The sequence below is a fragment of the Molossus molossus genome, unplaced genomic scaffold (genome assembly GCF_014108415.1).
Source record: "Molossus molossus isolate mMolMol1 unplaced genomic scaffold, mMolMol1.p scaffold_m16_p_8, whole genome shotgun sequence".
In the NCBI taxonomy this organism is placed as follows: domain Eukaryota; kingdom Metazoa; phylum Chordata; class Mammalia; order Chiroptera; family Molossidae; genus Molossus; species Molossus molossus.
The window spans coordinates 107,173,088-107,198,471 of record NW_023425402.1 but is presented as its reverse complement, the minus strand read 5'-3'; the positions used below and the strand labels follow the sequence as shown (position 1 = coordinate 107,198,471).

General features: G+C 38.3%; 1 protein-coding gene across 3 annotated transcripts in view; it reads right to left on the bottom strand.

Annotated features, from left to right (window-relative positions):
• The window catches only part of MAP3K4 (mitogen-activated protein kinase kinase kinase 4), a 75,667-nt gene extending 54,489 nt beyond the window's left edge, over positions 1 to 21,178 (bottom strand). For all 3 annotated transcript variants that reach the window (XM_036248361.1, XM_036248362.1, XM_036248363.1), the window contains exons 1-3: positions 21,066 to 21,178; positions 10,764 to 10,954; positions 206 to 1,536 (exon numbers count right to left, since the gene is read on the bottom strand). In XM_036248361.1, coding sequence (XP_036104254.1) covers positions 206 to 1,536; positions 10,764 to 10,954; positions 21,066 to 21,151 — 1,608 coding nt within the window. In that variant the 5' untranslated portion in view covers positions 21,152 to 21,178. The remainder of the gene's footprint in view (positions 1 to 205; positions 1,537 to 10,763; positions 10,955 to 21,065) is intronic.
• Between the last annotated feature and the right edge of the window lie 4,206 nt (positions 21,179 to 25,384).

The following is a 25,384-nucleotide window of genomic DNA, read 5'->3' as shown; positions in this document are numbered from 1 at the left end:
TTATACAGTTTTCATAGATCCATTTCTCCATTTATCACAGTACTTTATAGAAATGTTTAAATCTGCAATTTATAATAACTACCACTTATGCCTTAAAAATATCAAGACCATGAACGTATGTAATAATCAACACAACATACATTGTAATTTACAAGTAATGATGGAACTAAAGAGAAGACCATACAAATGCCTACTGGAAACCTACCTCCACTGGATGATCACTCTTTACCAGTGCTATACGGGCCCTTTGCAAAGAACCATCCATCAGCTTGTGAAGTCTTAAAATTAGCTTTCTTAATCCCATCTGCTTCAGTGCTTTGTCTACAAATGGTCTATAAATAGAAGTCAGACAATATCTACTAAAGCCTGCTTCTGTGCTGCAGTCTGGCGTTCCCCAGCCAACAGAATCGTCCTCAGATTCAAGCCTCTCAAGCTTCTTAGCTGTGCAGTCCTGCGACTGGAAGTTGAAAGTGTTGTCAGTGGGCTGTCTGGTTTCTGGCACCGTTGGATCAGAAAGCTGTTCTTCATCCTCATCTGAGCTACTCTCCAACTCTTTTAATTCTCCTTCTGTGTCATCTCCCTCATCTTCTGGCTCATTGCCTTTGGACGATCTAGGGGAAGAGATTTCAAACACTGGCCAGCCAATGTCTGATAAATTCTTGATGCCCAAAACAGTGCCCATAATCCTTAACTTCTGATTTAAGTCTTTTGTGATGTTTAACCACAAACAGAGTGCCTGCACCCTGTCCTGAAAGTCTTTTGCAGCATATTTTTCATAGTCCTTTTGAAGAGCCTGCAATGATGGATAAAGTGCTTCTATGTACTCCAGCAGCTCCATTATCCGTTTCACCTGCTCAAATGACACCCTCTGGCGCTGTAGATGCTCATGATATGTTGGAAACCCCACAATCCTTGTTCCATGAGGCGCTTTGCACTGTCCTTCTACTGGGGTACCATTAAAACTAGCTCCATTTCTAACAAAGGCAAAGCTCCCATAATTAACTTTGAAAGTAAGGATCTCATTGATGATGTCTGGTATGGCTTGTCGGGCTGTATATAAAAAGAGGTCCTGGTCGTTGATGGTCCGTCCCGCATGCCAGGCTTGCAGCTCTAACCAGATCAGTTCATTCGATCGGTTAAACCAGAAAGCAGATGTATTTTCCTGTCCTCTTTGCTCCCTGTCCTTCTTTTTTGAGACTGAGGTAAGCTTTAGCAGAAGTCGTAAAGTTTCAAAAAACTTCAAGCGATCTGCTGGACAGTCCGTCCTAGAAGTCTGGCGTGCAGTTCTCGCTATAGGCATGGGCACAGACACCGGAAGCTTGGCGTTGCTGCAGCCGAGACTGAGGTAAGGCTTATTGAGATCCACATCTGGAATTGATTTTTTGGGCAAAGATCCACCCACTGAGTCCAACATGAATGAGCACTGCACATTTTTCTTATGATCGCGCTCTGTTGTCCTAATAGCTGCTCGGATCTTTTTCTCCTCGATTTTTCCAGTGTCTTTATGTGGAGGCTGGTTTGATGTATTCATTTTTTCTATTAAAAAATAAACAACATTATATTACTCTAAAATATGAAGCTACTCTCAATATTTTCAATAAAACTGATATTCACATGTACTTATATTTTCAAGCTGTTATTGGATGGGAAAAATCATACCACATGCTGAAAGTTAAAAGAATCAAAATATACGTAACATTTCTCTCTAAATTTTTAAACAAATTTTATCCATTTTCCCCGCTGTATTATACATGCTGTATTTTAATATTCCCCACTACTAACCTAAAACAAGCTGCTTACCTCAACACTATGAACTACAGTTATCCAGCTAGTCAAATCTTCACAAATCATCTATCACCTTCAGCTTAGAAGGGAGAAACAGCCCTGACCTGTTTGGCTCAGCGGTTAGAGCGTGAGCCGGTGAACCAGTGAGACCCAAGTTCAGTTCCCGCTAAGGGCACGTACCTCAGTTGCAGTTTGTCCCCGACCCCGGTTGGGGTTGTGCAGGTGGCAACCAGTCGATGTGTCTCTCTCACATCTCTCTCTCTCTCTCTCTCTCTCTCTCTCTCTCTCTCTCTCTCCCTCTCCCTCCCTCCCTCCCTCCCTCCCTCCTGCTCTATCTGAAGATAAATGCAAAGATGTCCTCAGGTGAGGATAAAAAAAAAAAAAAGAAGGGAGAAACAGTAGGGCAGATTTGACAGACACCTGATTTAGAAAACACCTCAAGAGTCCTTCCTTTGCCATGAACTAAATGAATAAGCTTGGAGCAAATCACTTAAGTTTTCTGGGTCACTTTTCTCATTTGTAAAATGAAGTAGATTGAGGAAACAATTCTTAAGGCACTTTAATATTGTTCTCATGGAAAACTGAAAGACAGATGATAAGCAAAAATTGTAAACCCTGGTGTGGCTCAGTGGACTGAGTGTGTCCCATGGACTGAGAGGTCCTGGTTCGATTCCCAGTCAGGTCACATGCCCGGGGTTGTGGGCTCGATCCCCAGTGGGAGGTGTGCAGGTGGCAGCCGATCGATGTTTCTCTCACTGATGTTTCCCTCTCTCTCCCCCACTCTCCCTCCCTTCCTCTCTCTAAAATCAATAAAAATATATTTAAAAAAGAAAGAAAGAAATGTGTCCGGCTGGTGTGGCTCAGTGGTTGAGCATCGACCCATGCACCAAGAGGTTGCCGGTTCGATTCCCGGTCAGGACACATGCCCAGGTTGTGGGCCCGATCTCCTGTGTGGGAGCATGCAGGAGGCGGCCAGTCGATGTTCTCGCTCATCAATGTTTCCTCTTATCGATGTTTCTATCTCTCTCTCCCTCTCACTTCCTCTCTCTCTAAAATCAATAAAGGGAAAAAAAAAGAAAGGTGACTAATTTAATATAACCTGTCTAGTGTGTCATAATGGCACATTAAATCATTCAAAATTAATGCAAAGAAAGTAAACATCACACTTTTCCTTCAAACAGTAAAAAGTTCTATTAACTTAATTTTCAAGTTTTGAAATGAACACACACAAACATTTCTTCCTATTTGGCACTTTTGACACTATTGAATACTTCCTGAAATCCCTCATCTGTTGATTTCTAAACACGGCAGTCTTGAGGTTCTCAAGTCACTCCTTTTCAAGTTTCCTCCTTGGAACTTTGCTCACTCCATAGAAAGTTAACGCTTCTCAAAGCTCCACTCTATCCAAGAACCTCTGTCCTACTGCCCTCTCCCTGGGTGACCTCCTTCACTTCCACTTCATGTCCTGATAATGCCCAAAGCTGTACCCACGTCCCAGTCTCTCCTCAACCCTCAACATGCACTTTGCTTTCACTGAATCCAGGACAAACATTTTCTATTTTTATAACTCTAAAATTAGAGTATATGTTATAATTAATGATACTATGAGTATGTTTTAGGAACATATTCACTAATATATTTCATTTACATTTTCATATATGTGTATATATATACACACATTAAAGTAATAAGTGGCTTTTTAAAATATACACCTAAATATTAATTATAAAAGAGTTATTTTAATAAATAAAAATAAATATTCTAAGTATAATACACTATGTCATTTGTAAGCATTTTTTCTCAGTATGTAATATTATAGTATGCCTTTAGATGTGATGAAATAGTGTATATTTATACGTGTTACAGACTAATATCCAAAATCAATTCACCAAAGAAAATTTATTTGAAGCCAATTTACCTCCTAATCAATTAAATTAAATTCCTTTTTAATTGAATTTATTAGGGTGGCAATGGTTAATAAAATTATATAGGTTTCAGGTGTACAATTCTATATCATCTGTGTACTATACTATGTACCCTGAGGTAATCTAAATTAGTTTTAAAATAAGAATTTCGAAACAAAATATTCCTAAGAGTACCTCCAACTTGATTTCACAGTATATTTAAATTTCCTTTATGATTCCTCAAAAAGGATTTATTTGTCTATAGGGATTTTTGCCTATTTTGATATGAAACTATTATAATTTATTATGTAAATTAGCAATATTTTTAAATGATGGAATTTTTATCTGTAGTTTTAATCTATTTTATTTCTGAATGTCTTAAAACTTTTTATACAATCCATTAAGAAATTTCTTCACAATTTTATTGTTTCTAGCTGGAAATGCTTATCAATCCCTTCATAAAAAAGTTGCCAGGCCCTGGCCGGTTTGGCTCAGCGGTTAGAGCGTCGGCCTGCAGTCTGGAGAGACCTAAGTTTGGTTCCCGCTAAGGGCATGTACCTCGGTTGCAGTTTGTCCCCAGCCCTGGTTGGTTGTGTGGGTGGCAGCCACTCGATGTGTCCCTTTCACATTGATGTTTCTCTCTCTCTCTCTTCCTCTTTATCCCTCCAACTCTATCTGAACAAAAAATGGAGAAATGTCCTCGGGTGAGGATTAAAAAAAAAAAACAATTTGCCAGGCCAGCCCTTTGCCTTCTCTTTGTTGTTTGTTCAATAGTATTCTTTATACCTTCACTAATATAGCAGATACATATCATTCATTTCTACTTAGTAGAGCAAAGCTAACAAGAGCTTCCAAATTTAAGTACACTATATTCCATTTTTCAAGATACCAATTCATACTATACTTTGTTCCTATGAATCACCAAATGATATATACATGGTATCACTGGTAAGATTGGAGATAAAGATAATGAGTTCAGTTTTTTTCTTAATATGTTTTTATTGGTTATCTAGAGAGAGAGGAAGGGAGAAAGACAGAAACATAAATGTGAGAGAGAAACAATGAGCGGCTGCCTCCTGCATGCCCCCTACGGGGATCAAGCCTGCAACCTGGGCATGTGCCCTGACTGGGAATCAAACAGGGACCTCTCAGTCCATGGGATGACACTCAGTCCACAGAACCACACCAGCCAGGCAATGAGTTCAGTTTCTAATACACTGAATTTGATGTGCCTATAGGACATCATGTGCAGATGTGTGTACATAACTAATTTATGGGTTGTAAACTCAGGAAAGAAATCCAGAGATATTGATTTGGAAATCATCAATATATACTGATGTTATTTAATACCAGGAGAGCACATAAGAATGTCCAAGAAAACTGTTCAAAAGAGATGCAAAGTGAACCTAGAACAGAATGAGTTGTTAACTAATATATGCATCCAAAAAATATCACAATCCGATTTTTCTGTATAGAGAGAAATTTCAGCAAGCCAATAAAACTAACTTTTGTAGGTTATATGCAAATCTTGGTAAGCCTACCTTACTTATAGCATACACATGGTATCCTACACAACTTTTTGAAATCCTGTGTTTATAAAAAGCAATGGTTTAATATTTGGATTTAGAATGTGTGTAGAGAAAAGCAAATTGGGATAAGATGGGACAAAGAAGCTATTTTTTTTCCCAAAAGTCCAAATTTGTTTTGAAAAAAATAAATAAGTTGAAACTGATATATCTTTAAAATTATGTAATTTAAACTTAAAATAGATTTAAACCCCAGTCTAACTACTGTGCAAAAAGAAAATACCAATTTACCTTATCAGGAGCTATATTTTTCAAATAATATATTTGTGATGGAGAGAGGAAAGCAACAGAATCTTCTAATGCTCAGTGACCAAGAAGGCCTCTCTAAAATCACAAAGGACCTGCCCAGTTTGGCTGGTTTGGCTCAGTGGTTACAGTGTCAGCCCGAAGACCAAAGGTCTCAGGTTCGATTCCCAGTCAAGGGCACATACCTGGGTTGCAGGTTCAATCCCCAATGGGAGGCAACCAATCAATATGTCTCTCTTATCTCTCTCTCTCTCTCTCTCTCTCTCTCTTATCTCTCTCTCTCTCTCTCTGTGTGTGTGTGTGTGTGTGTGTATGTCTCACTCCCTCTCTCCTTCCCTCCTTTCCACTCTATCTAAAAATCAATGAAAAATATATTTGGGTGAGGATTAATAAAATCACAAGGGACCTATCTGTTAAGGGAGATCTGAGAAGCATTAGGGCGTCAGGGGGAAAAAAACCTTTCAGCTTAGACATAGTAATTTTGTTGTTGTTGAAATGTATGTTTATTCTGACACTTCTGATCGGTTGTACAATTTACCTAGGGCAAATTAACAAACAAATTTTATATTTCTTCAGGGCTGGGAATTTTCCATGACTTCAAATTTGGGATCTTCAAATTTGAAGTCAGGAAACGCATTCATGTCTACTTTACCATACATTTGCTTAAGTTTAAAAAGCTCCCTCTCCAACTCCTGCTGATACTCTGGGCCAGTATCAGCAGGTCCTCCAAATGACTGTCGCTTAGTTCTGTATTCTCTAACTTGTCCACAAAGAGTTCTTGTACAGGATCAAGTTCCTTATTAAATGCCACTGCTGTAACACCCATATTCCTCCTCAGATGGGCCGAGACTGCAAACTGAGTGACAGGAGAAACTGAAGAGCCTCTGCAGAACCCTGGTGATTCTGTCACTGTCCGGCTTCATTTCTCTTCCCACTGCCTTTGCAAGGTTTCACTGAGTTGTTTTGTTGTTGTTGTTGTTAATCCTCTGGACACGGTAATTTCCCCAGCACTTTCTATTCTGTCTTTACCCACTCTAACATTATCAAAACTTCTATGAAAAGTTACTTAATAAATAATATATATAATAAATAATAAATAAATAAGTAAGTGCCCATAACTAATGGACAGGATTGTTCGTTTAGATTTCTGTAAATACTAAGTTCCTCTGCAATTAACAAAAAGTCAAATATAAACAGAGCTTCTGAAAAGAATAATGGATCAAAAGTATACAGAATGTTTTACATAACAAGTTCTAATTACAGTACTACAAAACCAGTTTCTAATAGCTTTGGTAAGACTAATGGGGACAGCTAGTCTCCCAAGTGGCTATAAATTAAACGGTACAGCTTGATAGTACAGTTAAAGCAAACCTCCAGAATAGTTAGTTTTTCCTTCGGTCAGTCACCAGTAATTCTACCACATGAGAAGAGGAAAGGAAAAGAAAAATAATGTTTATAATGAAACCGAAAGCAACCAAACGGCAAGCAATGTGCTTTACATGAGTAAACAGATATAAGACAATCACATGAATTCCCTGCCATCCTCACCTAGAAATGGCTCTTTGGAATATGTATAAAATGTTTTTTTTTTTTATCCTCACCCGAGGACATTTTTCCATTTTTTGTTCAGATAGAGCGGGAGAGAGAGAGAGGAAGAGAGAGAGAGAGAAACGTCGATGTGAAGGGACACATCGAGTGGCTGCCACCCGCACGACCAACCAGGGCCAGGGACAAACTGCAACCGAGGTACGTGCCCTTAGCGGGAACCGAACCCGGGTCTCTCTGTACCGCAGGCCGATGCTCTAACCGCTGAGCCAAACCGGCCAGGGCTAAAATGTATTTTTTTATCAAGTACTTGCAATTCTTCTGTTCTCCCACATGTGTGTTGTCAGAGTGGACACAGTGGCTTTCCTCAAGCTCTCAAAAGAGAAAGCATAAGTGCATGGCTGCTCTTCATCTTTAAATGGGAGATGATCATTAGAACAACAATGTACTAGGCTGTCAATGACAGCAATCTGAAGGGGCTCAGAGATCTAATTCAAGGCTCTCAAATTTCAGTAAACATTAAAAATCACTCAGGTTCTTGCTAAAATTCAGATCCCTGGGCCCACTCACCGTGTCTCTGATTAAACATGGCAGAATGACACCACATCTCGGGAAACAGTGTTTGATTCAATCCCCTCATTTTCAAGATAAGGGCTTTATAGATTGTCATAATCTTTACAACACCGTAATGAAGATAATAATGAACACAGATGTCAGACAGATGTCAGGACAGGGATCCTGACCTATATTCATGCCATCATACCACTTTACACAGTCAAGGTTGCTCACAGGTCAGTGCAGGCTGACCAAAAAAAGGTTAAGACATTGAGTACCCTAAAAGGCAGATGACAGTGGGCTAACTAATCTGTAACGGCTTAAGTAAGACCAAATACTTGACCAAAGGCCTTGAAGGATGGACTCCACTCAAATAAGGGTAGTAAGGAAGGCAAAAGGGTATTTCAAGCCAAAGAGCATGAAAAGACAGGCAGAAAAGAAAATCTGACTAGAATAGTGAGTAACTACTAATGTTACAGATTTCATTTTTATAAATAAAAATATTTAATAATTCATATCCATATAATCAGTTCATGACAATCGCAACCATCTACTATCACCAAAAAAATAGTGTTAATGGTTACTCTCACTTCCTTCCCACATACAGTACTCTCAGCTACCTGTCTGTGCCCTTGTATTCCTTCAGGGATTCTCAGTGGTCTCCATTTATGAGGGAGGGACTGGAGAGTACAAAGACAGTATGGCCAACCAGACACTAATTCCCCAAAGCTTTGCACGCAGGTAGGAGCTGGTCTCTCAGATCACCCAAGAGCCACAGCTCCTGGTGCTGATGCCATGCGGCGCCCCCTCCCACAATGAACCTGGGCTGGCCCTGCGAAGCCAAAAGAATGCAGCCGAAGTGCTACTATGTCACTTCCCAGGCTAAGTCGTCAGAAGCCTTACAACTTCTACTTTTTTGTCTGTATTTTCAAAATTCCTACAATAAACATGTCATCTTTTGCACAAAGAGTAATTTATCAAGAATTTTGGTCCCCTGGGTCTTAGACAGCTACAATTCAGGTTTGTGGGCATTCGCTTCTTCACCTGGAAAATGGCAGGAAGGGAGTAAGTGGTCTCTGAGACCCCTTCCACATCTAAAAATCTCTAATTTTATGAAATAAACAATTGAAAGACGTTGAAGAGGAAAAGAGACAACCTTCCCTCTTCCTCTATCTCCCATACAGCCCAGAAGGACAGGAGGAGCTCAACAAATATCTAGTGACTGGTTTTCAGACTGTTGAGTGAAGAGTGGTCCAGTCAGTTCAAGTACTGCGTTCAGGTGCACTGAACCCTGCCGCTTGCACTGGGAAAAAGTGCAAATCATGCACCAAGAGGACCAGTTCTAAACATAGTCCTGCCACTATCTCAAGCCTTCTGACCTTAAAGAAGCTGCTTTAAAACCCCAGGCCTCCATTTCTCCATCTACAAAATGGGGACATGTGCTCTCAATTCCTGTTCTAAACTGTATGAAGCAACAAGTGAAGAAAAGGCAGATGTACTGGTAGATTTTCTCACTTCACCACCACGAAGTAAATATGCATTAATTCTGATTCAGTAGATGCTGCTTCAAAGATAACATTTAAGAAATTTCTATAGGCATTTGAAAATTTTCTTCTGAGAAAATGGATAAGGATTAATTTTAAAGATGAGAAATTGAGATGGAAACCTATTAATTTCCAAAGGGGGCAAGTACAGGCCACAGTTTAACATCCTATGGCAAATAAAGTTTTAAAAGAAAGTAAAAAAAAAAAAATCATCTTCCCTATGGGAAAGAAGGACAAGTCACACTTAAGAATTCTTCCTTGGATAAGAGTTGACGCAAGCAAGTAAATACAATAAAATCCATTTCTCTTGCACTCCTCTCTCTAGGATAGGGACACTCATGACCATGGGGGACCAATGTGCCAGACTGTGGGAAGGGGAGTCTGGCCGGAGAGGAAAAACATGGGATGAAGAAGGGAGAAATGGGAATGGATCTGATTTTAGCAGGGAGAAGATGGGGAAATTTCTCAGATGAGATAGAATATGAAATCCCTGTCTTGTGCAGTAACAGATGAATGAATTCCAGGAGGCTACGTGATCAGTTTTAGGACAAGTGGTTTGCTGAAATTAACAGGGGAATTCTAATGCCATAGGCTTCAGTGACCTGAGCTTCCAAGCAAGAAAGTAGGGTACAAGGAGGCAACAGGTGACCATGATTTAATCATCTACCTTTAGAAAGAACAGCTCTGGCATGCTAGGAGGAAGGAAGAAATGAAAACAGAGAGCTTCCAGGAGCTGTGGGATTCTAACCAACAAGAAAAGCAGAGCAAAGGATCTGCCCGCGGGTGTGAGGCATGGTGGACCACCCAGGAACTGCGCTGAGCGAGGAAAAGGGCCCTACGTTCTAAGGGCAGCCTCACAGTCATGAACAGAGAACACAGGTCTCAGGCTGCCTAAGGCATCCTGGGAAAGAAGTCTGGCTCTGCCTCTCCCAGTGGCCCACTACGTCCATCATACCTAGACAACAGAATCCAGACACTTTAGCCTGTGAGAGTCAGAGGATAAAAGAAGGCCATTTATCTCATACACCCGTATCCACCCTAGGTAAGTATGTGGATTCATCCACACTTGGCCTCTTTCACAACCTTTGTACTCAAAAACATACAAATGACTTTAAGAATTACATAGGAAAAAACTTTCTATCTTGGGAGACTTAGTTTCTCCTTTACTAATAATACAGCTAATGGTAAAAAAATTTTAATTTAAAAACTGAATGTAAAAGCAGCATTAAAATCAAATTTTTAAAAAAAAGGAATAACTAAGATCATGGTAGAAAGGATCAATCAACGGTTACCTGGTATATAAAGATTATGCACCAGACCCTGGCTGGGTAGCTCAGTTGGTTGGATCATCGTCCCATACACCAAAAGGTTGTGGGTTCGATTCCTGATGAGAACACATACCTAGGTTGTGGGTTTGATCCCCGGTCAGGGTGCAAATGGGAGACAACTAATCAATGTTTCTCTCTCTCTTCCCCACATCCTCTCTCTTTAAAATTAATAAAAACATTTCCTGGAGTGAGGATTTTTTTTTTTTTAAATTATGTACCATTAAATTAATTAAGATACCCTCTCAGTATCTTTCCAAGTACAAGACTTACCTTTCAAATTAGAGCGACTAGCAGGCCTCCCTACATTATTCCTCTGGTGTTTGGTGGACATGCGCTTCATCTGTCGAGGTGTACTGGGGGGAGAGGTGCCATAAAGGGTCTCTGTGTTTGTTTCATCTGAAAACTCCTCCACGTCAGATTCAGAATCCTTGCAGGTTGCACCTCCCAGTGTGCACTCTTGCCTGTGAAAGACAATTAGCAGAGAAAATATTCAAGATTATAGTGAGTTCAAATTTAATCTCTCTGTCTGTGCTTGTGAAGACTCATAGGACCTACTCTTTCACTCAGAGGAAGTGATGGCTAATTGTGGCTGCTCTTGCCACATGGCAGAGTGATGAGCAGTTTCTGTTGTTCATAGAACGCTTAGTAACATAAATAAAGTTTACAACTAAAAACTTACAGATTAAGGAAAAAAGAGCTAAAAGACACAAATCAGACAGAACTAAGTACGCATCTGTGCGCTCGCCACAGATGACCTGGGTGGGGGAGTGCCCTGACTCAGAGCGCCTGTCTTTCCAAAGCACACATGACAGAAAGCACAGGAACACTTAACTAGACCCAACTGATCACATACAGCAAGTCAACTTTTCTATGTTCTCTGATAAACACTACAGGGCAGGTGAGGGTGTGGGAGAGGAGGATGCTGTGGAAGAGGAAAAAGGAATCAGTTTGTCTTCGCCTTCAAAATGCAATTCCTCATTAACTTGTTTTCTGCAGTCACTTCCTGCCAATTCCCTGTCCCCAGACTTCTCAAGTAATAATAAAGTTCTGCTTTTGCAAAGCTAACAAAATAAAATTGAATGGTATAAACTGAGAACAAACACAATTCCAAAACAGCAAATGAGGAGGAATCAGTCACCAAGTTCCTTTCAAATATTCATCATCAGTCTATACCACTCTGAATATTCTTTATGACATATACTTTATATTCTATAAACATAACTCCCAACTATATCTAAGATATATCCAGTTTTCTTCCTGGCAGGATACATACTGTTATAAAATCAAATCTATTTCAAAATCATGAGGAAAAAACAAAAACCACTCTAAAATGTATGATACCATTATTATTGAAATGGACTGACAGATAAAACTTCAGAAAATAAGTTATCTTTAAAAAATAATAATGCTGCAGAATTATATAAATTCACAGTACTGTAATCTGTAAGGAATCCCTCCAAAGTTCAAAAGCTGATTTTGATCACATAAGATGGCTCTAGATACTTTTGTATACATGCCCCACACATATGTGCACACACAATAAGACACACAAGTGAAATACCCAAAAGCTAACGAAAACTAATTAAACCATGAGAAAAATTAGAAATAAGTTTTAGATGCACCTATTCCCTTAGGCTAACTTATTATTTAAGTCTCACAAAATAATACAAAAGCAATATAACACAGATTACCCTGAAATTCCCTATATCCCTTGCTTCTACACTCACCACACAATAGTTGACTTGTCTGATGAAAGGACATGCTATACTGCCAAGGCTGCAAATTTCATTTCCATTTGTTTTAGTGGTGACTAGCACAGGTTTTAGAATGATCAACAGCAAAGGCTTTGTGGTGTGAGGGACTTAGGTTCAAATCCTGCCTGTCTGGGTTACTAGCTATGTGGGCTTTGGTCAAATTATTTAAAATCCACATTGCACATTTACAAAATAAGGATAATAAATATTTAGACTCCATACCAGAAGGATTAACTCCAATAATGCATGCTTAATGAGTAATAACAGAGTGAGGCTTTACTAAATGATTGTTACTACTCGTATTACAGCCTTAGAAGTCATTTTATTCACTCACCACCCATTGAGAGAACCCAAGTTCTTTAAGCATCTGCTTAAAATTAGAGAGAAATTTGTCACCCTGGCCAGGTGGGTCAGTTGGCTAGAGTGTCGTCCCATACACCAAAAGCTTTTGAATTCAATTCCCAGTCAGGACACATGCCTAGGTTGTGGGTTAGAACCCCGGTCAGGGTGCGTACGGGAGGCAACCGACCAATGTTTCTCTCTCACACTGATGTCTCTGTCTCTGTCTCTGTCTCTCTCTCTCTGTTCCTCCTTCTCTAAAATTAATAAACATATCCTCAGGTGAAGGGGATAAAAGTTAAAAAAATAGAGACTCATGAGAACAAGCTGACAGCTGTCAGAGGGGAGGGGGATTGGCAGGCTGGGTGAAAAAGGTAAAGGTATTAAGCAAAAAACAAACTCATAGACACAGACAACAGTACATTGATGACCAGAAGGAAAGGGAGGTGGGAGGTAGAAGAGGGTAAAGGGGGGATAAATGGTGATGGAAGGAGACAGGACTTGGGGTGGTAACACACAATATACAGATGATGTATTACAGAACTGTACACCTGAAACCTATATAATTTTATTAACCAATGTCATCCCAATAAATAGAATAAATAATAAATACATTTTTTTTTTATCCTCACCCAAGGACATTTTTACATTCATCTTGATACAGCAGGAGGGAGAGAGGGAGAAAGAGAGAGAGAGGAAAAAAAAAAACATCGATGTGAGAGAGACACACACTGAGTGGTTGCCACCCACACAACCCCAACCGGACCTGGGGACACACTGCAACGGAGGTAGGTGCCCTTAGCAGGAACCAAACCTGGGTCTCTCTGGTCCATGGGCCGATGCTCTAACTGCTGTGCCAAACCGGCCAGGGCAATAAATACATTATTAAAAATTAATAAAATTTTAGGTATCTCCTTTTTTAAAAAAAAATTTAATAGGAACTAAATAAAGTTGGTGCAATGTTAAAAAAAAATCACATGGAAGTGAAGATAATCATAAAAATTATTAAAATAATATAAAACATAATACATTTCATCCCTATTTATTATGCATCACAGAAAAGGAGGTAGGAAAAATGCCATGTGGTACTGCCAGCCACTACATTTATAATTCATAAATAAATTTTAGGATCGGCATTACACAAAGATAAGGCCATATATTTAATACTTTCTTAGGATTTACTTAACTCAGCCAAGATGCTATTCACATTTGTTGGAAATACTAGTTTACATTCCATCTCAGTAACTTAGCAACTTAATTACATGTCAGAACAAAGTCCAACATTATTTAAAGGAATTTTTAAAAAGAAAAGTCTAATACCTTATAAATTAAATGTACAAAGTATGACCTATCAAAAATTACCAAAGAGTCCTGGCCGGTTTTCTCAGTGGTTAGAGCACTGGCCCGTGGACCAGAGTCCCCGGTTCGGTTCCCACTAACGGCACGTGCTTTGGTTGCAGTTTATCCCCAGCCCCGGTTGGGGTCATGTGGGTGGCAGCTACTCAATGTGTCTCTCTCATATCAATGTTTCTCTCTCTCTCTTTCTCCCTCTCTCCCTCCTGCTCTATCTGAAGATAAATGAAAAAATGTCCTCGAGTGAGGATTAAAAAAAAAAATTACTAAAGAGATATAAAGATATGGCCAAACCAGGAAAAAAACCAATAGAAACGTAACAGGAATGACTTAAGTGGAAGAGATAAAAAAATATACCTGAAATGAAAAATACTCTGGATGGGATTAAAACAGATTAGACATAGCAGAAAAAAAGATTAGTGAACTTGAAGACATAGCAACAGAAACGATCTAAAATGAATCAGAGAAAAAGATGTAGATGAAAAAGAACAGAGCACCAGTAATCTATGGGGCTATATAAAGCAGTATATTGTATAAAATAAGAAAAGAAAGGCACAGAAAAAAACAGCTTTGAAGAAATAAGCGCTGAAAATTTTCCCATTTAAAGAAAACCATAAGCTCACAAATTCAAGAAGCTCAACAAACTCCAAATAGAAGAACTATCAGAAAACTACCAGTTTTTTATTTATGCACATCATAATCAAATAGCTGAAAATCAGTGATGAAGAGAAAAAAGTCTTAAAAGCAGCAGAGAAAAACAACTTAGTTTGGGAGCTTTAGCTGAAAGCCAATACTTAATGAGTGGTGGGAGGGAAAAATCAAGCAAAAGTTTATACTTTTTTCTTAAAAAAAAAAAAACACATTTATACACAAAATCCAGAAAAGTAAATATTAGTGGTAAGTTCAAAAGAACTTGCATCATTTCAATTAACTAACCAAAAGCATCCAAAACCTCATTTTGTATTAGCTCATGTGAGATGATCTAATGTGGTCAGTTGACTGGTTCAGAATGTTTCCATGGATACAAATTATTTTGGATGAGGAAAGTAATACAAGGTCTACATCAGTTGCCCTGAAACATTTGCCTTACTTGTGTTTAAAAACATACAAATGTGAAATATCTTTCTGGTACTAAACTGCTGACAGTCACATAAAACAATGTTTCATTCTTCTAACATAAAACTTTGTTAAGGTACTATTCACTTTCCACAGAATCTAAGAAAAGTATGTCTTGAACTCAACCCAAGTGTGTTTGGTGTAGTTTTCAAATAAAAAATGTGTGGTGACAAGACAAAAATTCAAGTTACTTGGGGTTAAATAGTTCTGCTCTGACATAGTAGGTAAGCCACATGGCGACTAAAATAGTTCATCTATAAAACGAAGTTGGATTAGATGAGTTTGGAAATATCTGTGGTTTTGCAAAAGCCCTTAAAAATTAACATCATTAAAAGTTCCTTAGCAAAGTCCTTGGAAATAACACACTTCATCCACTTAAAAAGCACAGTGCAGCACTCACCTGGGTAAGGTTCTATCACTTCCACTTCCCCGTTAACCCACTCTCTATCACGCACCACTTACAGGGAGACTTCTGCTATTGGGGAAAATGGAAGGAGAGGGAGGTAGGCAGAAGGGATTGAGTTTCTAGGTTTCTTTTTTTAAGAACTTGTACAGTTTGCCTGGCCTGCAATATAAATCAAAGAGAGCTAAGCAAACTTTGAGGTTGCATGGTTGGTTCGTACTATAAGAGCCAATTAGTAAGTTAGTTGACCTTCATATCAGCCTTAAGCTGAGCATTTATCAGCTAACCTCCAGGTGAGCTTCTGTCAAACCTTAAGCTTCTCCAACATTCTCTAACTTTTGCATTGATTCAGAGTGTAGGGACTTTACAAACCTGCCTAGTGAGTCTTGGTTATTTTTCAGGATAGACACTCAGACTTTGTGTTTGTTTTTTTACTAATATTCATCTTTATTTACCAACTGAGACAAACTGGCCAGGGCTAAAATTTGTATTCTTTAAAAAACAAAGGTAGATATTCTTTTAAGATTTCCTATGAAAATGAACAAGAAACTACCCCAAATAGACTCGAAGTTCCAGGTCACTGTTTCTCCAGTGACTAAAACAATGCCTGGTGCAGATAATGAGCCTAATACCTGCTGAATAAATTAGTTTGTGAGGTAAATAATTCATCTTAGGCTTAATCCCTGTCTAAATTCTATTAAAATACAATCACATTGCATTAAAAAATGTAATTTGTAAAGGCTACAAGAATGAAAGATTGTTTGTTTCTAAAGGTAATGCTAAGTGCTCTGGCCGGTTTGGCTCAGCGGTTAGAGCATCCGCCCGCGGTACGGAGAGACCCGGGTTCGGTTCCCACTAAGGGCATGTACCTCGGTTGCAGTTTGTCCCCGGCCCTGGTTGGTCGTGCGGGTGGCAGCCACTCGATGTGTCCCTTTCACACCGATGTTTCCCTCTCTCTCTCTCTTCCTCTCTCTCCCTCCCACTCTATCTGTGCAAAAAATGGAAAAATGTCCTCGGGTGAGGATAAAAAACAAAAATAAAAAAAATAAATAAAGGTAATGCTAAGTGACCCAGGGTCCCAGTTGACTGAAACAGCAGCCATGGAATGAGCGAGGAATAATGATTTTTGAAATCAGATTAACATGAGTTGAACCACTATATTCCCATGCTTATTAGTAAGAATACAAGTTTTAATCAAATTATTGTTTGCTTAGAAACACCTTCATTTATTAGAAGCCTCCTTATCAAATGTCATGAGGATTTGTGGTTAGCGAGTTAATTTTTAAAATACTTATTAAAAGCATTCAAAATGGACCATGTAAATACAAAAATGTAAATATCTGTGGTGGCTGTTACTGTGGTGGCCCTTCATGAACCAGGCTTCTTGGTATTCACACCCTTTGTATAACCACCTACTCTTGAACCTAGAATGACCCTGATGACCCTGGAATGTAGCAAAAGTGACTCTGGGCCAGTTCAAACCTGAGCCTTACGAAGGCCACCTCTGTAATCCAGAGGAAACTGGCCACCGTGTCAGAAATGCAATCATCCTAAGGCTGCATGGTCTTGGACGCCCAATCTAGCAGGTGGAGAGGCTGTAGGAAAGGCAGCCCAAGTAAGCCAAGCCTTGCTGAGCTCCCAGCTGACAGCCAGCACCTACCTGCTTGCTTGTGAGTGAGGCTATTTTGGACCTCCCAGCTGTCCCTGAGACCAAGCCAAAATCACGAGAAGCAGAAGAACCACTCAATACCATAAGAGATAAAAGATTTTTATTTTAAGTCATTAATCTTTAGTATGGTTTGTTAAATTATAATAGATAACCAACACACGTACAAACTTGATCATTTTATTTTCACTTCAAGGCCATGAATGGGTTTAAATCCACACTATTTTGATGACGGTCACAGTAGTCCCTGAAGAAGTCACATACACCACAACCAAAGAGTAGCATCTGCAATGTCCACTCTCTATTTCTTTAAAATAGAAAAAGAATTTAAAGACTTTTGTGGAGCAATTTTTAGGATTTTTATGGTTTTTCTTCCTAAACCTTAATAGTTCTCTCCTATCCCTAACTTAATGGCAATTTTCTTTTGTGACCTACCTCTAGACTTTCCAAAGCATTCAAAATTAGTTTATACAGAAACTATAAATCACTCTGAATTCACCTTATATATTTGTATAACAGTTTACTCAATTATGCAAACACAACCAAAATGTGCAATAAGTCTAAACAGACCTAGGAACCAGGAACTCTTGACAAGCATATAGTTCACCTGGTGGGAACAGACAATCACAGACATTCTAGAGAGCAGCCTGTTAGTCAGAAGTATTCATGATGCTGTGACCACCAGCTGGATGTTCTGTAGAAGAAATGGGCAGGGTCAGGTCTTGGAAGGGGGTAGGTAGATGAGAAGATAAGGCCTGCCTGATTCAGATCTCCTGGTAGTCATTTACTTCGTTCACAAAATATACTTTTTCAGCCCTTAATTAAGAAGAACAAAAAGAATAAAGACAGAAAAATAGTGTATAGAGAAAAATTACCCCAGATGGAGAAATTTTACTCAGTATTAGAAATAAAAACAATTATAAGCTGTTTATAAAATATTTTCAGATAATGGCTTTCAGAAAATAAACATATAAAATCATATATAAATGTACCAAAATGCTTTAAAGACTTCACATTATTTGTCACTCTTGTTTAACCAGAAGACTACCTAAAAAAAATGAAAGCAAAAAGAGAGAGAAAGAGAGAAATGCTCTCAGCATTTAAATACATGAGTAATATTATAGATGAAAGACAAATTATTTCTATTATTTCTGCAATTTTGCTGCGAACAGGTGAGGACTTAAAATCAAGCGGACAAAGAATAAGATATTTTTCAGGCATGCTTTATTTTTACTAGGTCTTATACCTCAAAAAAAATGTGAGTATATCTATACTATAGTCAAAGCTTTGCCAAGTCAATATTAAGTTGTATGTGTAACAGAGTAGCAAGGAGACAATCAAAATGGAATGACTGCACCCTTCCTAGATGCATCTGGTTGTACAGGTGGAGTGATGCAGGGAGCACAGGTGGGAGGGAGGATGTCCTTTCAATGCAAGAAGTGAAAATAAGCACCAGTTTGGTCTCATTGTACATGCATTCTGCAATGAAATGCCAACAACGACAAAAAATATTTCAAACAGAAGCAACATAAAAGTGATGATTCACTCAAAATGCCGTTTGAAGTTTACCTAAATAAAACTACGGGTCTAAGGCAGGGGAAGTTTGGAATATGGAAACACAAAGGGCCTTATACTATGCCAAATGCATACCAAACATTCGAGTTTAAAGAGAAAAAAGAAAAACGTTTAAAACTTTAGAGATAGTAAAAAATAATTATGATCTCCCTCTATCTACTCTTCTTATGAATGAGAACATTTTTACATTTCTTTATTCTAAATAAAATTTATGTGTGGAAAAAACATTTTGTATCATGATTACTTTCCTCTCATTCTTAGAAATTAAGTAGCTGAAGAGCCACTTCATAATGAATACATGAGCTATTTGACTCTCCTTAGCTCATGTTATCTTTTTTCCTAATTTGGATTTTAAAAATAGTTAACTATAGGCCCTGGCCGGTACCTCAGTTGTTTAAAGCCAAGGTTGTGAGTTCAATCTCTAGTCAGGGTACATACAATGAATGCATAAGTCAGTGGAACAACAAATATCTCCATCTCGCTCTCTCATAAAAAAATTTTAAATTAACCATAAAATATATTCAAAAGATGAACTCCACCTATTAGAATACAAATCTAGAAAATACAAGCATATAAGAATGGTTTAAAAAAAAAAGTGGGAAAAGCAATTAGGACAATTTAGACATTAAATCTCTCACTCCTGCTTTGACATGAGCACAAAAAAAGCTCATTTATCTGGGAACCAGATCTTGGTTTCCAATACCATGCTCCAATAAAAGAACCAGGACTCCCCGGAGAAATGGCTGACTGACTTCAGGGCTGGGGAAAAAAAAAAGACGTAACATGAGCCCGGTGCCAGCAAGCAAGGAAGTGCTCAAAAAAAACCAATGGGAGTATGTTAGAAGGACAGGGCTCCTGCGGGCCAAAGCTGGAACAATATGAGCAACAAAACAGATGACACAATACTGGATTATAACCACAAATCTACGATTCCATATTAATATAGTTACTAAATAAATAAATGGGAGAAGAGACAATCTGTACAGAAAAAAATCCTAGTAATTTATGTAGATACTCCCCTCTCAATGTGTTTAGTTCAACTCCCCACCACTTACTGGGCTGCAGCACCTTTAGAGACTTAGTTTCAAGGAGTAGAGAAAAAAAAAGCAACTTTACAGTGAAGAAACCCGACAATCACTATTCTATTAGCAGTTAGCCAGGTGATCAGGGTTAATTAACATCATCAGTGATGATGCATGTTGAGAGCATGTGCCCCTCATATGATGACAAGGACGCTACCTCTGTGGTGGTCCTCCCAAAATCCATAAGCCCAGTCAAACCATGATAAAAACAGCAGGCAAACCCAAACTGAGGAAAAGTCTACAAAATACCTGACTAGTACTCTTTAAAACTGCCCAAGTCATCAAAAACATAAAGTCGGAGTAGCAGCCAAGAGGCAGCTAAGGAGACAGGGGGACTAAATGTAATGTGGTATCCTGGATGGGACCTGGGGACAGGAAAAGAACAGTATGGGAAAACGACTAAAGTCTGAATACAGTACAGAGGTTAGTAAATAATAATGTATCAATATTGCTTCATTAGCTGTGACAAATGTACACAGTAATGTTCAACAATAGGAGAAACTGGAAATAGCATACAGGAAAATTCTGTAAGATCTTTACAACTTTCTCTAAATCTAAACTATTCCAAAATTAAAAGTTTTTTTTTTTTTTTAAGAATTAATTTAATGACATTATATGGAACAGTTCCATAGCAATGTTGAATAAATTTGGTGTTACTCTACAAGTATAAAAGACTAAGAGCCAGGACTAAATGGGAAAGTGTAACATTAATTATAAAATTAAGCAATGCTTTATGAATATAACTGGCGATTGTGGTTTTAAAAGTTTTTTAAATGGTAGGTGAGGAAATGCCATTTAAAATAGTGACTTCCAAAATAGATTTCTGTTTATGTTTTTAATCAGTTGTATAATTTATTACACAGTAATGAGCAATTTTCATTGTAACAGTATAATTGCTACCATTAGGTACTGAGTACTGACCATCTGCCAGGCACTATGCTAAATATCACACATAATCTTATTTAATCCTTGGCAGAGCCTTACGGTACAATTTTAGTAAAGGATTCTTTCCCTAGACGGCCAATTCTCACTAATTGTGAGAGGTACCTGTTACCAAATACCTATTATTACATACTAGATATTCAATTAAGCACTTTACAAATGTTACCCAATTTAATTTTCCCAACAACCCCCACAAGTACTATCACAATCCCTATGCTACAGAATAGGAAAAAGTGGCACAAAAGTAACTTGTCTGCTCCGCTGGTAAGTGTCTGGACCAGAACTGGAGTCCTGGTCCAACCCCAAGGCCCAAGCCCCTCCCACCTCCAGCCCATCACTCACACTTCTAGGTCACTGGGTCGGTCATCTGCCTCTCCCAGTGGCAGGCAGATGTTACTTCCCCTGTGGAATAAGAAGGTATTACTCATACTTGTGGAATGAGGTCCCCATCAACTTGGAAAAAAATTTGAGGGATAGTTTCAGAGATCAAGTCCTCTGCTCAGCTGTAGAGCTCACAACTTTGGTAAAACCTTTTAACCACTCTAAGTCTAGATTTCCTGACCTATAAATAAAGGTGTTAGCCTTGGTAAAATATTGAGTCTAAATAAATTCAGGCCTAGGGAGACCTACCTTGGCTACAATTTAAATGGGGGGGGGGGGCGGTGGATGTGAGGGTTTTGTATGGCTTACTTATTTCTGAGTAGCAAATAAAATGTCGAACTCAAATCCTCTCTCCTTCAGGTTCCTACCAACTACAGAACTACACCTTGCTGTCCCCGGAGCACCAACCTACTGTTCCTCGAACAGAGCATCGACAGATCAGGCCGGTGTTTCCCTGCATTCTACAATGGTCCTGCTGGACAAGTGCTGTACTAGAAGTTGAGGAAAAATACAGTACTGAACAAGAGAGTCACCACTCCTGCCCTCCTGGAGAGTTCAATCAATAGAAAGAACCAGATAGTTAGCACATAAGATGTAAGTAAGCACACACACAAATCTTTAAAGTACAGTTCTGAATTATACTATTAAGGAAGACTACAAAGCATACCAGTAGAGAGGATCTAGGCTGGAGCATCAGGAGGGTGGTATCGGAGACTCCTAAGAAGGGATGTTTAGATGCGACCTCCACGCTCTGAAAGCACTGACCAGAAGAGGGAGGGAAAGTGGCTGAGACGGAAGGAACAGCGACTGGAAAGGCTCGGAGACAGGAGAGCACAGGCTCCCTGAGAAAAGGACAGGCCACGCTGACCAGAGCAGAGCGGCAGAGGGAACAAGAGTGCCCAGGGCAGGCAGTCATCAGAATACACTGTGCCCTTCATCCTAACAGAAAGGTGCCGCCAGGAAGGGCAGTAAGTAGGGGAGTATAGGGAGTAAATCTAGTTTTCTTTCCAAAGCATTTACCACATCACCCCTTTGACTATTTCACGCACAAGATTTCACGACTATTTAATCTTAAAATCAACGTAAAAGCTATTCAGTCTATACTATTCACACAAGCAAGACAAATTCACCTGCCAGGAGCCAAGAGCGGAAAAAGAATTGTTTACTTGAGAGGAACAATGCCTTTAAGAATTATGAAATCCTTAAAAATGACAGGTTAACCTCTAAGAGGAAAACACTATCCAACATCAAAGATGTAACAAAGATACACACAAATAAAATGTCTCATGAAAAATATAACTTTCTTCTAATTAAAAACTATGTTAACTGGAAAACATTTAAATGGATCTAAAAAAATTTAGAAGAAAAAAATTAAAAAGCTCCTATTTTTAATTTTAAAGTTTTCTTCACTAAGGAGAACACTACTGGTAACTGTGGTTGAATACATAAGCCCAATGTGAAATTTACTGGAAAAATGGGGCCTAACGTCCTGTGTATTCCAAATATAAACACCATGTACAGTTTCAGAAATGTCTCAGAGCATATAATTAAATGCAACATGTACAAAATATAGAGAATGTAAAAAAAAATAGCTAAAGTATGAAAATTATATTACTTTATATCTCAACCATGGGTACTATGAGTGTCCTAAAACTGAAAGTACATTTTTATCACAATGCATATCTCAGAGTCCACAGTCTACAGTTTTCATCAGATTCTCAAATGCAGTCTATGACTCAAAAAAGGTTAAGAAGCACTGACCTAGACAATATTTACCACACATTTAGCAAGGTTCTCTTTTCAAAATATCTCATCCTAACATATATTAGATACTCAAAAGATAAATGTATTAGATGCATAATTAACTCAAAATCAATGCTCAAGCTACAAGGTGGCTTCCACACACAACCTCACTCCCAACCACATGTACCAGCTTTACACAAAACTGACTTTTAAAAATCACACGGCAGAGCCTTTTGGGAAAAAGATTTTAAGTAAACGTGGAACACAAGGGTTTGGTGAATGAGAGAAAAAGAGAATGGTTCATATGATACAATACTAGAAGTGTGAAAGCAGCTGAAAGAAACATGACAAGAATAAAGTTATTTATAAAACTGACAACAGGGTAGAGCCAAAAGAATAAGAGGTTTAAGCAGAAATTTTCCAGTGATGATTTTCTTTGTGCTTATCTTCACTGAACTTTTGAATCTATGGGTTCATAGTGTTCATCAGATTTTAAACATTTACTGCCATTATTTCTTAAAATATATATATTTTTTCCATTTCTTTCCTCCTTTAGAAACTCCAATTACACATATACTGATTGTCTGGTATTATCCCACACTCACTGATGTTCTGTACATTTTTGTCTGACCTGTATAATCTCGGTACAACATTCTGCATAGTTTCTATAGCTATGTCCACAAGTTCAATTTTTTTTTTCCTACAGTGTCTACTCTGTTTATAACCCCATTCAGTGTATTTGCCATTTCAAATATTATACCTTTCATTTTCAGAAGTTCCATTTGGGTCTCTTTTATATCAATTATTATTCTCCAATGTTCATGTTTTCATTTAATACTTGAACATAATTGTAACTATTTTAATAATTCTTTCTTCTACTTCTAACATTTTTCACATTTCTGGGATTGTTTCTATTGACTGATTTTTCTCCTGGTTATGGACTCATCTGTTCCTGCTTATTGGCATGGCTAGTAATTTTTGACTAGACGTTGAACATTGTGTTCTATTTGTTGATGTTCTGGATATCACTGTCTTCTTTGAAGGAGGACTGGACTTTGGTTTTTTGCAGGCTGTTATCTTATTTCCAACTCCATTTTATCCTTTCAAGACTTGTTTCAAGCTTAATTAAGGTAATTACAGGTATGCTTTTACTCTAGGGAATAGTTTAGCCCCACTGCTCAGATGTGAACCTTCTAAATATTGAATGTCCCAAGTGGACAAACACAACAAAGACTTTCTATTTTGACCTATGAGAACTCAAATGCCTCTTGGCCCCATGTGAGCTCTGGGAACCTTTCAGCTCACAGTTCCTCAATGGCTCTTTGCTGAACCTTGTGGAATTCCTATCCCATGCAAATGAACTCTGTATTCAAAGACTCATAGAGGCCTTATGTAGATTTCTGGCTCTTTTTCTACATCATTCCTTCCTCTCCAAAACTCTGTCCTCAACTTCCAACTGCCTCCATGAACTCCAATCTGCCTCAATTCAGCAAGACCACTCTGGCTTGCCTGGAATTTCCTTCCCTGCATCACTGTCTGGAACATCTTGTTTGTTAACCTTGTCTCAGAGATGACAATCATGTACAGCCTACTGTCCAATGTCTGAAAGTAGTTGTTCTATATTTAAGTTTATTCCAAATATCAACAAAAATAACTTACTGTATACCACTAAAAGGCAAATTTATAATTTTTTTCTGAAGTATTGTTCTGTGGATTTTCTAGTGTTACAATGAAATGATACATAATCTATTCCATCATATATATAGCAAAAGTAATACTTGACTTTCAAAGTGACGAACTCTGCAATGAAGCTATGTTATAATCGGATCAAATAGCAGTTTCTTTAGAGAATTAAGGAGAGGGAAAATTTTGTTTAAAAACAGATAAACAGCTATTAGAAAGAAAGATCTCTTGCCCTTTGAGACAACATGGAGGGACCTGGAGAGTATTAAGCTAAGTGAAATAAACCAGTCAGAGAAAGACAAGTATCATATGATCTCAATTATTTGTGGAATATAATGAACAAAATAAGGTGATGAACAAAAGAGATCCAGAGACACAGAAGTAGGAAACAGACTGACAAACCTCAGAGGGGAGGGAAATGGGGGGGGGGGGGGGCAGGAATATATAAACCAAAGAACTTATATGCATAACCCATGGACACAGACAACAGTGCAATGAAGGTGGCGGGGAGGGGGCAGGGTCGGGGATAAAGGTGGTAGGGAGGAGGATCTCAATGGGGGGAAAAGGAGGGACAACTGTAATACTTTCAACAATAGAAATAAATTTTTAAAAAAGAAAGATAAACATAAAGAGGTAAACATGATCTCATTTTAAGAGGTTAAAATATTTAGATAGTCGAATCCAACCCATTTATTTTGTAGCAATTTAACCTCTCTGGACTGTTTCTAATTTACATAAGACCAGAAAGATTCTTCATGAATTAGAATTTTAAGGAAGAATAGAAAATATCTAAAACTCAGGATTTAACAGATAAAGCTGATGCCACTTAAATATCCAAATAGATAAAAAATGAC